Source organism: Haliotis asinina, chromosome 2 (assembly GCF_037392515.1).
Source record: "Haliotis asinina isolate JCU_RB_2024 chromosome 2, JCU_Hal_asi_v2, whole genome shotgun sequence".
In the NCBI taxonomy this organism is placed as follows: domain Eukaryota; kingdom Metazoa; phylum Mollusca; class Gastropoda; order Lepetellida; family Haliotidae; genus Haliotis; species Haliotis asinina.
Genome location: NC_090281.1, coordinates 50,921,618 through 50,934,573, shown reverse-complemented (window position 1 = coordinate 50,934,573; position 12,956 = coordinate 50,921,618). Strand labels below are relative to the sequence as shown.

Here is a 12,956-nt window from a genome sequence, read left to right as displayed (position 1 = left end):
AGTGATAAACAGCATTACCACCGATCTACACCATTGGAATATGGCGTGTTCGCTAAGTCAACAAACCTAAATTTACTAAGAAATAACAGTTTAGATGATAGTGATAAATGATAGTGATAAAGAAGGTCAGCAAACCGGATCCGCGTCAGTTGAGTTACTCAAGACCAGTTTAAACTGGATCTTCAGGCGTCTGCTAGACCTAAAGCCATGATCAAGATGAACAGAGATTCCAACTCTCAGTCCTACTGACTGTTGAAACGAATGCTTCATACCGTGAATACAGGGAAACAGAGAAAGCAATTGGAAACATCAGATATTGGAATCAAGACAGATTGTCACTGGCCTGTAGCAAAATGGTTCATTTGGTAATATACAATCCTGAGGATCGCGTTTTAATGAGATCCAAAGTCATCTAACAAATAAATATTGAAATATCCTGGTGACTGGAGAATTTCACAATTGGAGTACAGTTTTCTGAACTGATAGTCTGATGTGAGAAATGGAGAGGGGGACACTGGTGTACCATCAAGAGGAGACTGCGGCCCGCTGATCTGAACATGACAACAAATGGTATGGATTTACATTCAGGTGAGTGATGAAGGGGCAAGAAGTAGCCCCGAAACGTCGTGTTTTAAACATCAAAGAAGTTGTAACTCCATGCCATTTGTTGTCATGTCACCCACCAGCTTCTAAATCCCAATCAAGCTACTGCTGATCTGAACGTTTATTACATCACCATTGAAACGCCTATGAAAACTGGTGACAAAATATTGTGCACCCCCTGTCATCCCCTTGCCATAAATGACGAACGTAGTCCTCAAAGTTGTCGGGCGACATCGCCCATTTGCTGAATTAGGCAACTAGAACAACCCATGGCCCGCTTGGTGTTCCGCTGTGAACCCCATCGAACATCTTTCGAGATTATCTTGAACGAAGCCATCTTAATGGTTGTGTGTGTGTGTGTGTGTGTGTGTGTGTGTGTGTGTGTGTGCGTGTGTGCGCGCGCATGCAGAATAGCCGGCTGGTGAGGTCATGTCCACATTATGAAGTTTAAGCTTTGCTTAAGAGTGGGACGTAGGATTCGGCGATGAATGTCAACCCACGCAAGAATCAAACAAGATTTTACCCATGCATATGGAGGACTACGAAAGCCTAATGCTGCCACTTTTGTAGCACAAAATATTTTTTTTTCAAAGACAGTTCTCGTTACTTCAATTATTTACTCGTTGCTTCGAGTATTTTTTCGTTATTTCAATAATTTTCTCGTAACTTCGAGTATTTTCTCGTTATTTCAAATATTTTTTCGTTGCTTCGATTAATTTTTCGTTACTTCGAGAATTTTCAGTCAAAAACTTGAAATTTCGAGTATTTTTACGTTGCTTAAAGTTTCTTTAAAAAACTTGAAATTTCGAGTATTTTCTCGTTGCTTCAAGTTTCTTTCAAAAACTTGAAATTTCGAATATTTACTCGTTGCTTCAAGTTTCAGTCCAAAACTTGAAATTTCGAGTATTTTCTCGTTGCTTCAAGTTTCTTTCAAAAACTTGAAATTTCGAATATTTACTCGTTGCTTCAAGTTTCAGTCAAAAACTTGAAATTTCGAATATGCTCTCGTTGCTTCGATTTTATTTTTCTTAATTTCTAAGTTTGATGAAGCTAGCATGTATATTTTAGATCTGCCCCGATCAAGATGACATCCTCATAGTCACACACATCCTACAAGCTACATCATACACCCTACACCACCCGAGTTTCAGTGGTCATAAAACAAACTTTCAGTTCAATAGGGAGGATGCGCACCCTTGCAACCGCGTTATCTTCCCATAAAGCAGACCTCACAAAAGACAGACCGCTTAAAACAACACACTTTAGGGTTGTTTGCATAAGGCTGATAATAAAAGCTGATAATAATAACATGTGCCCAGATATGGAAACTATACTTTGTTTTAATCCATGTAATGAATTATGATTTTTATATTAAGACTTTTTATATTAAAAGTGCCTGAGAACATTCTCAGCTTCTCAAGCAACTCAGTTCTCGACTACTTTTCATTCTAATTACAAGTAAATTAAGAAAGATGGAAATGTGTTGTTACTATACTCTGTAGTGACTGGTAGAAGAACAAACAGAATTTTCATTCTTTTCTCAAAAACACAAAAGGTGAAACATAGAACATACCTGTATATGTGAATATAATTAATATATTTACATGATATCATTTGAAAAGGCACAGTGTGTCATATATTTGGATAATTTGAGAGTGAGTGGTTGATAATCACATTTCATGATACATGTACAGGTAGAGGGATTCACACAGAAATGATATTCGTTGTTGTTCGACAAGTGGTGGGCATATTTGTAAAACATGGAATTCGTCACATATGGCTTGTTTACAAAGATTACAAAGTCGGCTTTCTTTCAAACCATTCAGACAGCGCCCTGTTTCCATTGGTAACCTATGATTTGTTGTCCTATATTTTCTCAGTGAAATTCTACTTTGTAAGGTTAATTTAAGATAAGGTTCTGGAATAAGTTCCATTTCATACATTGTGAAATGAAATCCTTTTGATGATTGAGTATTGCTTAAATTCCAAGATTGAAAAGACTGTATACTATGTACTGACTCCAAGTGAACTCATTAATGGAATAGGGGTGGAGAGCATGGCTGAGCTAACTAGTGTACTCACTGAATTTATCTTACAGGAGGTCGGTCATTTTGGAGTGAACCGCAAATAAGACTTAACTGTGAAATGATACCATATATTCGATAACTTTGAGGATTTGACTGAAGTCAATTTGCTCCAAAAGCATACCATTTTGGTATGAATATCAGTACGAATTGCTTTGCTTCCAGTCTCCACATACAACATGTGGCGAAGCAGTTTTCTTGAAAATATTAAATGAACAATTTCAATAACACTTAAAGTTTCATATGGCCAGAGGTCGTATAACCATTTCTAAACCTAATGTTGTCTTTTGTATCAGGACACATACCACAATTTTCAACGACACAGCTAAATTAAGCCTTGTGCAACCAACCATAAAATGTGTTGTTTTAAGTGGTCTGTCTTTTGGGGGGTCGATACCGTCCCAAGCATATTTCCTAAACTATTCATGATAACTTCATGAGACTAGGAACACGTATCAAGCATGATGGATAGGTTTGCCATTTGGGGTTTAAACCCAGATATGAACCTTAAGCTTTTGCGCTTTCTTCCCAAATGTGACTTAGGCTGTGGATATGAGGGTGTCATGTTGTTCGGAGAAGATTTCCTTAAACTATACATGCTAGCTTCATGAAATTTGGCACACGTACCAAGCATGATCCATAGTTGTGCCATTTGATGGTTATACTCAGATATGAATTTTATTTTTTTGCTGTATCCATGGACATGTGACTTAGGCTGTGACTATGAGGATGTCATCTTGCTCGGAGCAGATCTCCTAAAATATACATGCTATCTCCATCAGACTTAGAAATTAAGAAAAAGGAATCGAAGCAACGAGAAAATATTCGAAATTTCAAGTTTTTGAAAGAAACTTGAAGCAACGAGAAAATACGAAATTTCAAGTTTTTGAAAGAAACTTGATGCAACGAGAAAATTCTCGAAGTAACGAGAAATTAATCGAAGCAACGAAAACAATATTTGAAATAACGAGAAAGTACTCGAAATTTCAAGTTTTTGAAAGAAACTTGAAGCAACGAGAAAATTCTCGAAGTAACAAGAAATTAATCGAAGCAACGAAAAAATATTTGAAATAGCGAGAAAATACTCGAAGTTACGAGAAAATCATTGAAATAACGAGAAAATACTCGAAACAACGAGTAAATAATTGAAGTAACGAGAATTGTCTTTGAAAAAAAAATATCTTATGCTACAAAAGTGGCAGCATTAGGCTTTCGTAGAGGACTGTATGTATTATACGCCCACATGTAACAGGCTTCACAGGAAAGTAGATTCGGTGTAGTTTTGAAGTATCCCCAGAGAACGGATGCATTCGATGAATGGTTCATCCTCATCTTTCAAGCATTAACAAGTAGTAAACTTAGTGCTTGAGAATAACCAGAGCCACAAGAGCTAGTCGAAAACAGACTTTGGTATGTGCAGTTGCACATCTCACGGGACAATTATGCTAGAGAGTTGTATTCATTTAAATATTTGTACAGTAAAGTAAATCCTTCTGGGCTATGCCTATCAGAGAATGACTGAACGAGGTCTGATGGGACTATATCTGGCCGCGTTCTTAATTAGTGGATCTGGGATGGGTGGATTGGACCCCTCGCAGGACGTTGGTATGTATGTCTGTTATGAAATATTTATATTACCGTTGTAGAGTTACATGAATACGTGATGTGATGGAAAGTTCTTTTCTAACGTCGTTGATTGGGAGGTTATTTTTACTGGTACTTATCAAATATAAATCAACACCTCCTGTTTGGTTTGGTTTAAATAGTGGTAAAGATTTTGAATTAAAATTTGAATATGTCCCATGAGTTTTGTTGTGACATCCATATCCGAAAACGATATACATTAAGGTGGTCACTGACGTATGTTCACTTTGGTGGTATATTGTGGCAATAGTTCCACATGATACTCCATAGGTACCAGGATCCGGTACCCAGTGTTTGACTTATGATTATAGATTTCTAACACTATAGCCCCATACGTGCTTGTAAGCTTTACCATCAATCAAGATTTTCGACTTCATTTTGGGTAACCAAGGGTCATGCACTTGAAATACTGTTCGTGACGGGAATGCAATCTCATTTTCGTCTTCCATTTATCCTGGGAGGGTAGCCCAGTAGGTTCGATTCTTCACCAGAGTGTTGTGTTGGAATTCACGTTTGGAGCCCCCATAATGTAACTGACCCGGGAGTGAGTGAGTTTAGTTTTACGCCGCACTCAGCAATATTCCAGCTATATGGCGGCGGTGTGTAAATAATCGAGTCTGGACCAGACAATCCAGTGACCAACAACATGAGCATCGATCTGCGCAATTGGAAATCGATGCCATGTGTCAACCAAGTCAGCGAGCCAGACTACCCGATCCCGTTGGTCGCCTCTTACGACAAGCATAGTCCCCTTTTATGGCAAGCATGGGTTGCTGAAGGCCTATTCTACCCCGGGACCTTCACGGGTTAACTGACCCGTGAAGATCCAGATTGGAGTTGGTATTGTTTTCGGAAGAACTGACAAAAGGGATCGGGTGTTCAGGTTCGCTGACATGGTTAGCAGAAGTAGTCATATCAGTATCTCAATTGCGAATGTCCTGGTGGTCATCACTGAATTGTCTGAACCACACTCAGTTGTTTACAAACCGCTCCAATATCGCTGAAATGTTGGGTAGGATGGCCTAGTGGAGAAAGCGTCCGCTGGTGACACCAAGACCCGCGTCCGATTCCTCGCACTGTGTGAAACCCAACCTTTTGGTTCCGTGGTGTACTGAAGCTCACCCTTTGGGTTTACAAACTTTAACAAGGAACATAGTTATAACTTAGGAAACAATTTACTTAGTTTAAGAAACGCGCCATTTAAGTATGAAAAACAACAGAAATAACATCACCAACAACAAATACATGCGAAGGCTCACGTGGGTATCTATGGTTCATCGATGTCCAAGATCCGGACCAAATCTTCAACAATGTCCCCAAAACATGTATCGGTAATTTCAAGAAGGTATACAACAGTATTCTCGTAGACAATTTCCAGTCACCAAAGAATATTACACGAAGCCTAAGAAACATCAACAGACTGATCTGGCTTGTTGTGTAAAATGCAAATACTTGTTAGCAGTTATTATAACAGTCGAGACACTCCCATAAAAAACCCTCCAAAACCAACCAACCAGCAACCAAACACACAAAAATAAAAACAAAACGAAACGTGGCGCCATGTGCCAGATTTTCCAAGAACATTCACCACGTCCAGCGTCTTAGGAATACATGTAACTAACATTTTGACCCGTCGATTATACATACACCTGTCAATAAATTAAAGCGTCAGATCTATTCCTAACATAAGTCAAAGGTGAACGATGGAATCGTCCTTAGTGGCCCCGTGCACAATGCCATGTAATATAATGAAAGAATCAAAGTAAAAAAAAAATTTTTAAAAATCGTATTCAATTTACGTAGATCGATGCTAATGACGTTGGTCACTGGATGGTCACTGGATGGTCTGATCCAGACACTAATCCCAGACCTCTGTCATATAACTGGAAAATAGCTCAACCGGCATTAAACAACAACCAGAACGACACGTGTTGGGGCATAGAAAGGTATCTCTTCATGATAGCTGTATTGGGTACAACATGTAAGGGGAAACTGCGTTCTCTACCAATTGCTGATTCTGTTACGAGCTTTTCTTCCTCTACATTTGTCCAAGAGGAAGATGATGATGAATACCAGGAGTTCCGCGATCTCTGCCACTGTCAGGATGCTGGCTCCGAGACACAGCCCCATCTGACCCCCGACATTGGCTGCAACAACAACACCATCACATCAACATTTACGTCGTCACAGAAATGAACTTTAACAATTTTGAAAAGGGCATTAACAGATAAACCGTTGTCATAGGGTGCAGACTCCAGGTTCCCAGGTTAAAAGACACATGGGAATTTAACAAGTGGATAATACCTGATTGTGAAATAATACTTACAAAACAGAGATGCCACGGTATATTGAGGTTGTTGTGTGATAGATGTCACCATCATCTTGTCGTAAAACACTTTCAGCTGCAGAAAGTTGCTTCTGAATAACAGAACAAATAGTTATACATTTCTAGCACATTTTCTAGGGGTAAGGCCGCTGACATTTTCAAAACCCATGAACATGGCAGTGAAAGACAATAGCTCGACATCTACGTCAGCCTGCAATTCAAAGCAGTCACCACCGACGTGAGCTCAAAGGGATGGACAACTCCATAGGCTGATCAGATGCCATTTACGTGCCCGATATGAGGTCAGCCTAACAACGGTGTACTCGTTCTTTTTGAAGCCTGAGTGGCAAAGTTTTTATTAGGGTGTGCCGAGAGCGATACTTTTAAGAAGGCATTACCCATTTTCGCCAACATAATTCAACAATAAACCATTATGTTTGAAGCAAGAAAGGTCGACATTGAAGCTTTTGTGAAGTACTGAACCGTGCAATTTGGGTGGATATGGGCGAAATTCATCAAGATTGAAACCTACGGCTTGAAAGGAAGATATAGTGTGAGTATGTTAACGACGAAACACATTTTCACATCAATGTCATATCTCCTAGAGTCGACAGAACTATCCCAAATGTGTTATGAGCAGTTGTTAAAAATTACTATTAAAATTTGTTAAAAAGTCTGAAAAACACGAAAGTCATACGTCATACTCTCCCTGTCCCTTGCCCTCGTGTCATTGAGAAGCGAAGATTCCCATTTGTCGGCAGGGAAGGAACTGGAGGACACCTGGGCTGTGTACCTGTCGAACACGCACTCGCTGAGACACCTACACTCCTCCACAAAGGTACCATTCTTGGACAACGATCCTCGTGAAAAAAAACGTACTTTAAGTAATGTTTACACGATTAAGATATTTCCAATTACACTACAACAACTTGACTAGCCGATACTTGTAGTCTCAGCAAAGTGGTATGCCTCAGTTTCAACCACTGGGTTACCCAACCAGGACCTCGGTCTTGACTCAGGTTAGCTGTTGAATGTGGTTTTCAACCAACTATAAGAGTTGATTGATAAAGTCTAAGCCTCAACAAGATGTCTGTGTAATATACACACCTGATGCTATTGAATAGTGGATCAATGTATTCATGCTAAACAAGAAATCTTTTGTCGTTTCTTTCCACTTTGTCATTTCATGTTGTTTTTTCTTGAAACCGGAAGTGTGTTTTTTCTTAACATGAAGTACTTTCTAAAGAGATTTACAGCTAAACAGTTTTAGCGAGGCAGAGGGGGTTTTCAAGACGATCCCTGATCTGCAAGTTTTGTGATGGAAGCAGTTCTTGCAATCGACGCTATGGCGATGGCGTACTGGGGACTGACTGCTTGGTCAGCATTTAATAACAAGGAAGTCTATCCTTAATTATCAGAGACAGTTTTGCAATGAAAAATAACTTAACCTTTTTAATCATCTTAAAAAACCTGTACGAAGCACATGTCTCGTTGTAAGCTAGCAATGTTTGAAGCTGATCTAGAAAGGTTCTTTGAAAGACAAGCCACTGTGGGGATTGTCTATACAACAATCTTGATCTCTGTGTGTTTATCAAAATGCTTGATTTGTCCTGAGGTCACAGACCCTTGCTTATTTTAATCTCTTGTAACAGTGAAACAGTAGGTTGAGGTGACTAATGTTTTTGGGGAAAAGACTCCAATGACATTGTGTAGGCCATCAGCAGTGAACTGATTTCACGTGAGGCTCACGTATGTCTTGTCTTCTTAATTTCTTTTCCTCACTTACTTTGTCTAGTTGGTATGATACGTTTAACAAATTAATCCTAATTATAACAAATCACAATACCAAACTGCACGACCATGTATTCTTGTCGCAGGATTTGTCTGCATTTGTGTGTGTCCTATTTGTCCTAGGGATAAGTAGCCAATATACTCACTGACAGCAGGATTGTAACAACTATCGAGTTTCACTAGAGAGCACAGAAGACCATCCACTGAAATAGAAATAAAGTAATCAAAATCAGAACCATGGTGAGTTGTCGACATGTGAGACAACACTTTCTTCGTGAGAGTGTGAGATGAGAAAGTTTACTCACAGAGTCCATTTGCACTTACAGCGTACATTTGCACTCACCTGTCGAAGCACGATTCTATATATTCAAACGACAGACGAGTGTCAACATGTGTCAACACCCTGGTCAAGTGACTTACTTAGTATGTGACTTTGTCTAACCTTACTTAACGGCTCTGTGGAGGGTTATTGGCATCCTTCAAAATGGTTCTGGCACCGTTCCTATAGGACTGCGCCTCATTTGCACACGTGGTGTAAGTGTCTCCGTGGTGTGAGTACCACCTACCTGGGACGTACGTTGCAACACGTCCACACTCTTTAAATAGTTTCGATCTGAATACCCTTCATGACGCAATGGTCGTAGGTGTAGAGTATGATGGCGAACATAGCATTGGATAAGATGGACACGAAATACACAGCAAACTAGCACCATTTCGTGTTAATTTCCGACTACTTATTGTATATTTACACACATTAAAGGTTGAGATTAAGTTCATAAGTCTTAAGGTTAAACGCGCGAACAACACCACGTGTCCTTTTCTTGTGCAGAAAATACTGGATTGATTGGCCTTAGAATGTTTGTTTTATTGTGCCATATCATAATCACGTTTGCACATTCATTAAACTTTATATGCAGGTGCAGGTGCTGACCGAAAGTGACCATGCAGACTATGAATGCATGTTATATAAAATATAACATTGTTAAGTCTTTATATGTGAATGTCTCCCAAATCTGTCCTACACCTACCTGGGACATACGGTCCGACACATCCACACAGCTTAAATGCCGTCATATGAATACACTCCATGAAGCAATGGTCGTAGGTGTAGGGTGAGTAGTTCTTCAGGGGATTCACAAAATCGGGACTCTTTGTGTCCAAGCAAGCAGTGTCATCAAATGCCATGTAGGGGGAGGGCTGGTAGTGATACTAGAAACAAAAGGCAATGATGTATTTGAAATGTCTTGAAATTGGGGGCCAAATGCATGCAGCAGGTTGGGCATTGTGGAGGATATGACAACCTTATATACAGCGACCTAACGTAATGACGCGGTGTAGTAGCATCACTAATGAACTACTTCATATACGCGTAACCGGAAACGACGATGTATGCATGTCAATGAGTATATGAGTAATGAGTAAAAGATAAATTAAATATTTAAATATTTACAGGAAGCTGATTACATGATGAAATTTATCAAAGTTTGATCATTCTTCTCTAGAGATCCAAACGTTCTTAGTGGAATAACTATGATCTTTCCTTGACTTCCTAATATTGAAAGTGTGTCACCAAGTATTTAGAATATATACTGAAACATACCCACCTATATTTAAGCAGACGGACCTGTCACCCGTGGCTTGGAACTGGACTTCAGCAACAAGTGTAGCCTCGAAATTTAAACATCACCGCCATGTAGCTGCAATGTTTCTGAGTGCGGCCTACAACACACACCACACCCCCACCTCCCCCCCTCCCCCCCCCCCCCCCCCACACACACACATACCCACCTGAAATTTTTGTATGGCAACATATGTTGAGAACCCGGGTGCAGCCGTCACGACAGTGGAACTGGCGTCTGGGTTGACGTCCGGATGATGGAGGAGTATCTGCAAACATACACAGAACAGTTCTTTCTCTCCTTTTTATATTGTAAGAACTTTTTATAAAAATCTTGAGCACGCATACTCAAACGTTTGCTACATGAACCTAGATTCCAACCAGCTACTCAAATGTTTATGGAACGGAAGCTTTACTTTGATCCATTATTCCTACACGGATGTGGGCTTGAGGGACATTCTACACAAAATCAGAATCCTGAAAAGTAGTTTTCGTAACCTTCAGTGGAGATTTAACCATCGGATTAGCATAAAATGTTTGTGGTTGTAATTAAGCAGTTTATGGGTGATCAATTCCGGTCCAGCCGGAAGAGCCATTCTAAATAAATAAAGGTCAAGGTCTTGACAGGTGAATCAATTCATGGAGACCATGTGGCCAAATTCATCTTTTCGGTATGTTGATAAGATAAACCCAGTTTATGTACGTGTAAATAATATCTGTCAGTTCTAATGACCGTTAGCTGCTTATTTCAAACCTTCAACAATGAAGCTTCCGATGTTTGCTTTTCAATTTGAAGTATGTGCACACGGCGTTAATCCGCTGGGGTGTTACTTTGTGCAGAGGCTATTTACCTTAATCCCTGCTGCCCTGTTTCTGATGAAGGTGTAGTCGTTCTGGTTGATGTTGAAAGTGACGATGAGGTTTGCTTCGTCACCTGGCATGAACACACTTTTATTGGCATTGAAGTTGAAGGTGTGGCAGAGCCCCTCATAAGTGAAAATAGGTTTGAAATCGGTCATACAATTAAAGATGTCACCACCAAAGACACATTTAAACAACATCTCGGAGCCTTCCATTGACATGTTCTTCAACCATTCTATAGACAACGGTCCCTGAAACACTTCTGAAGTCAGATGAGAAAATGAGTCTTTTCCCGCCATTCCTTGGGAAATATTAAAAAAATAGTTCTCCATTTCTGGGTAGACGTCAAGGCGAGTGTTGTTGAAGGTGCATCTGTTGCAGATAGTGACGGCGGGGAATGTGATTGAATGTTTGATTTGGGGGGTGATCTTGGTGACGGTTGGGTAGCTGTAGTAGGTTCCTATCTCTGTGACAAGGTTATAGACGAGAAACCCCGTAGTTGAACACAAGGCCAAGATCCATACCAACCTGTTGAAGCAAGAAGACTAAAAATGGAAGTCCTTGCCCACAAATGCCACGCTAGAAACATGAGTACATTATAAATTCTGTGGGAAAATTTAGAAAATTCTTTCTCCAGAATCATTGGGGCAAATGCAATGAGCCATGCAAGATGCAAACAAATGTGATGTGGTTTGATGGATTCGTACCTGCTTCAGAGATGTGAGGAGACGGCGCCTTATCGCTTAAATCCCAATAAAATAGCTTGTATATAATGTGTCAAATTATATATATTCTGTTTGAAACGCATACAGTGTGGTCTCAGTTTCTACACCGTACCGGACCACAATGCTATATAAGTGTTTGTTGTATGTGAATAAGGAGCTGGAGGATACAAATATGCTGACTTAAATATGCAGATAAAAAGAAACAAAAGCGATTTAAAACAAAAAACAAAAACAAAAACAAACAAACAAACAAACAAACGTTGATTGTTTGTTTGAGATAACTAACTTACTTCAGATATTTATATGATTTCCTTATGAAATTAATCAGTAGATCCATTACTCTTTTCCAGTAGTAGTTATTCATAAAATATCAGTCTCCGGTTCGTCCGGAAAGCATTTAAAAGTAATCTTATATGTACATGTTAGTATTACATCGTGCATATGAAGATAATTATAAGAATGGTTCGTCTTGATATTTACGGTCATATATAGTCCGCATGTACATGTATAACACCCTCACACCTACCCACGAACAGAAAACGGATTGCATGAAGGGAGTTTAATCTTATCAACAGCATGAAGGCCTGTAGTCTGGCTGAATTCAATCCACAGATCTTTAAGTCCATATGCTGGCGAAGCGCGATGTGCATCAGAGGTGACGGTGTGTGCCCTCTTCTCATCCATTATGCCTGAAAGCGAAAGTGTATTTTATATCGAATCCACATACAACGAGCAAGAACACATTCAAACAGTCAGATCTGTGACCTACACTAGTGGCGCACCTAGATTGATCACCTGGTGTCATCACTAACGCTAACGAGTAAGACTCTACTACCCTTTGAATACAAAGTATGAATGCACTTTGGGCTGAATTTTCATTTGCTGTTTGTCATCGCCCGACCGACCCTTAATTCATTCCCTACCTCCCCTAAAACTACATTTTTCTCATTCCATCACTGCCACATCGAACTTGGACGTACCGACTTGCCACATAAAATGTTACCAAACAAAAAAGTGGTCAGATTTATTTGTTTTGACAACAGACCGGCCGTGACGTCTGCTACTGGCATATCAGACGAAGACGAAAACAAACATCTGGTCTGTTTTGAAGTATCACCTTCTTATCCCTTTCAAAGTGGGAGTACTGTCTTCACAATTTGATAACCTTTTACCATTTATGAACTCTGTAAACTCATGCAAGTCCAATATATTTGTGTTAGATACACTGGTCACTACTATTTGTATTTACGTAAGGACAGGCTATATACTTGAACTTAAAACTACATTTGATTCCATCAATAGAA

General features: G+C 39.6%; 1 protein-coding gene across 1 annotated transcript; it reads right to left on the bottom strand.

Moving 5' to 3' along the window:
* Positions 1–6,269: 6,269 nt before the first annotated feature.
* LOC137272631 (acid-sensing ion channel 4-B-like) lies at positions 6,270–12,336 on the bottom strand. Its single transcript, XM_067805027.1, has 8 exons — positions 12,179–12,336; positions 10,918–11,455; positions 10,237–10,335; positions 9,477–9,657; positions 8,595–8,651; positions 7,355–7,517; positions 6,658–6,749; positions 6,270–6,478 (listed from the first exon to the last, which is right to left on the bottom strand). Exons 1-8 carry the CDS (start codon positions 12,334–12,336, stop codon positions 6,333–6,335), a joined length of 1,434 nt encoding a protein of 477 aa, XP_067661128.1. The 3' UTR covers positions 6,270–6,332.
* Positions 12,337–12,956: the final 620 nt, after the last annotated feature.

Excerpts from the sequence above, each read along its gene's own strand:
- LOC137272631 (XM_067805027.1), bottom strand. The coding sequence starts at position 12,336 with ATGGATGAGAAGAGGGCACACACCGTCACCTCTGATGCACATCGCGCT. Across the intron at positions 11,456-12,178 it reads AATCCGTTTTCTGTTCGTGG|GTTGGTATGGATCTTGGCCT; the intron begins GTAGGTGTGAGG and ends TTGCTTCAACAG. Across the intron at positions 6,750-7,354 it reads AGGGACAGGGAGAGTATGAC|AAGCAACTTTCTGCAGCTGA; the intron begins GTATGACTTTCG and ends TCTGTTATTCAG.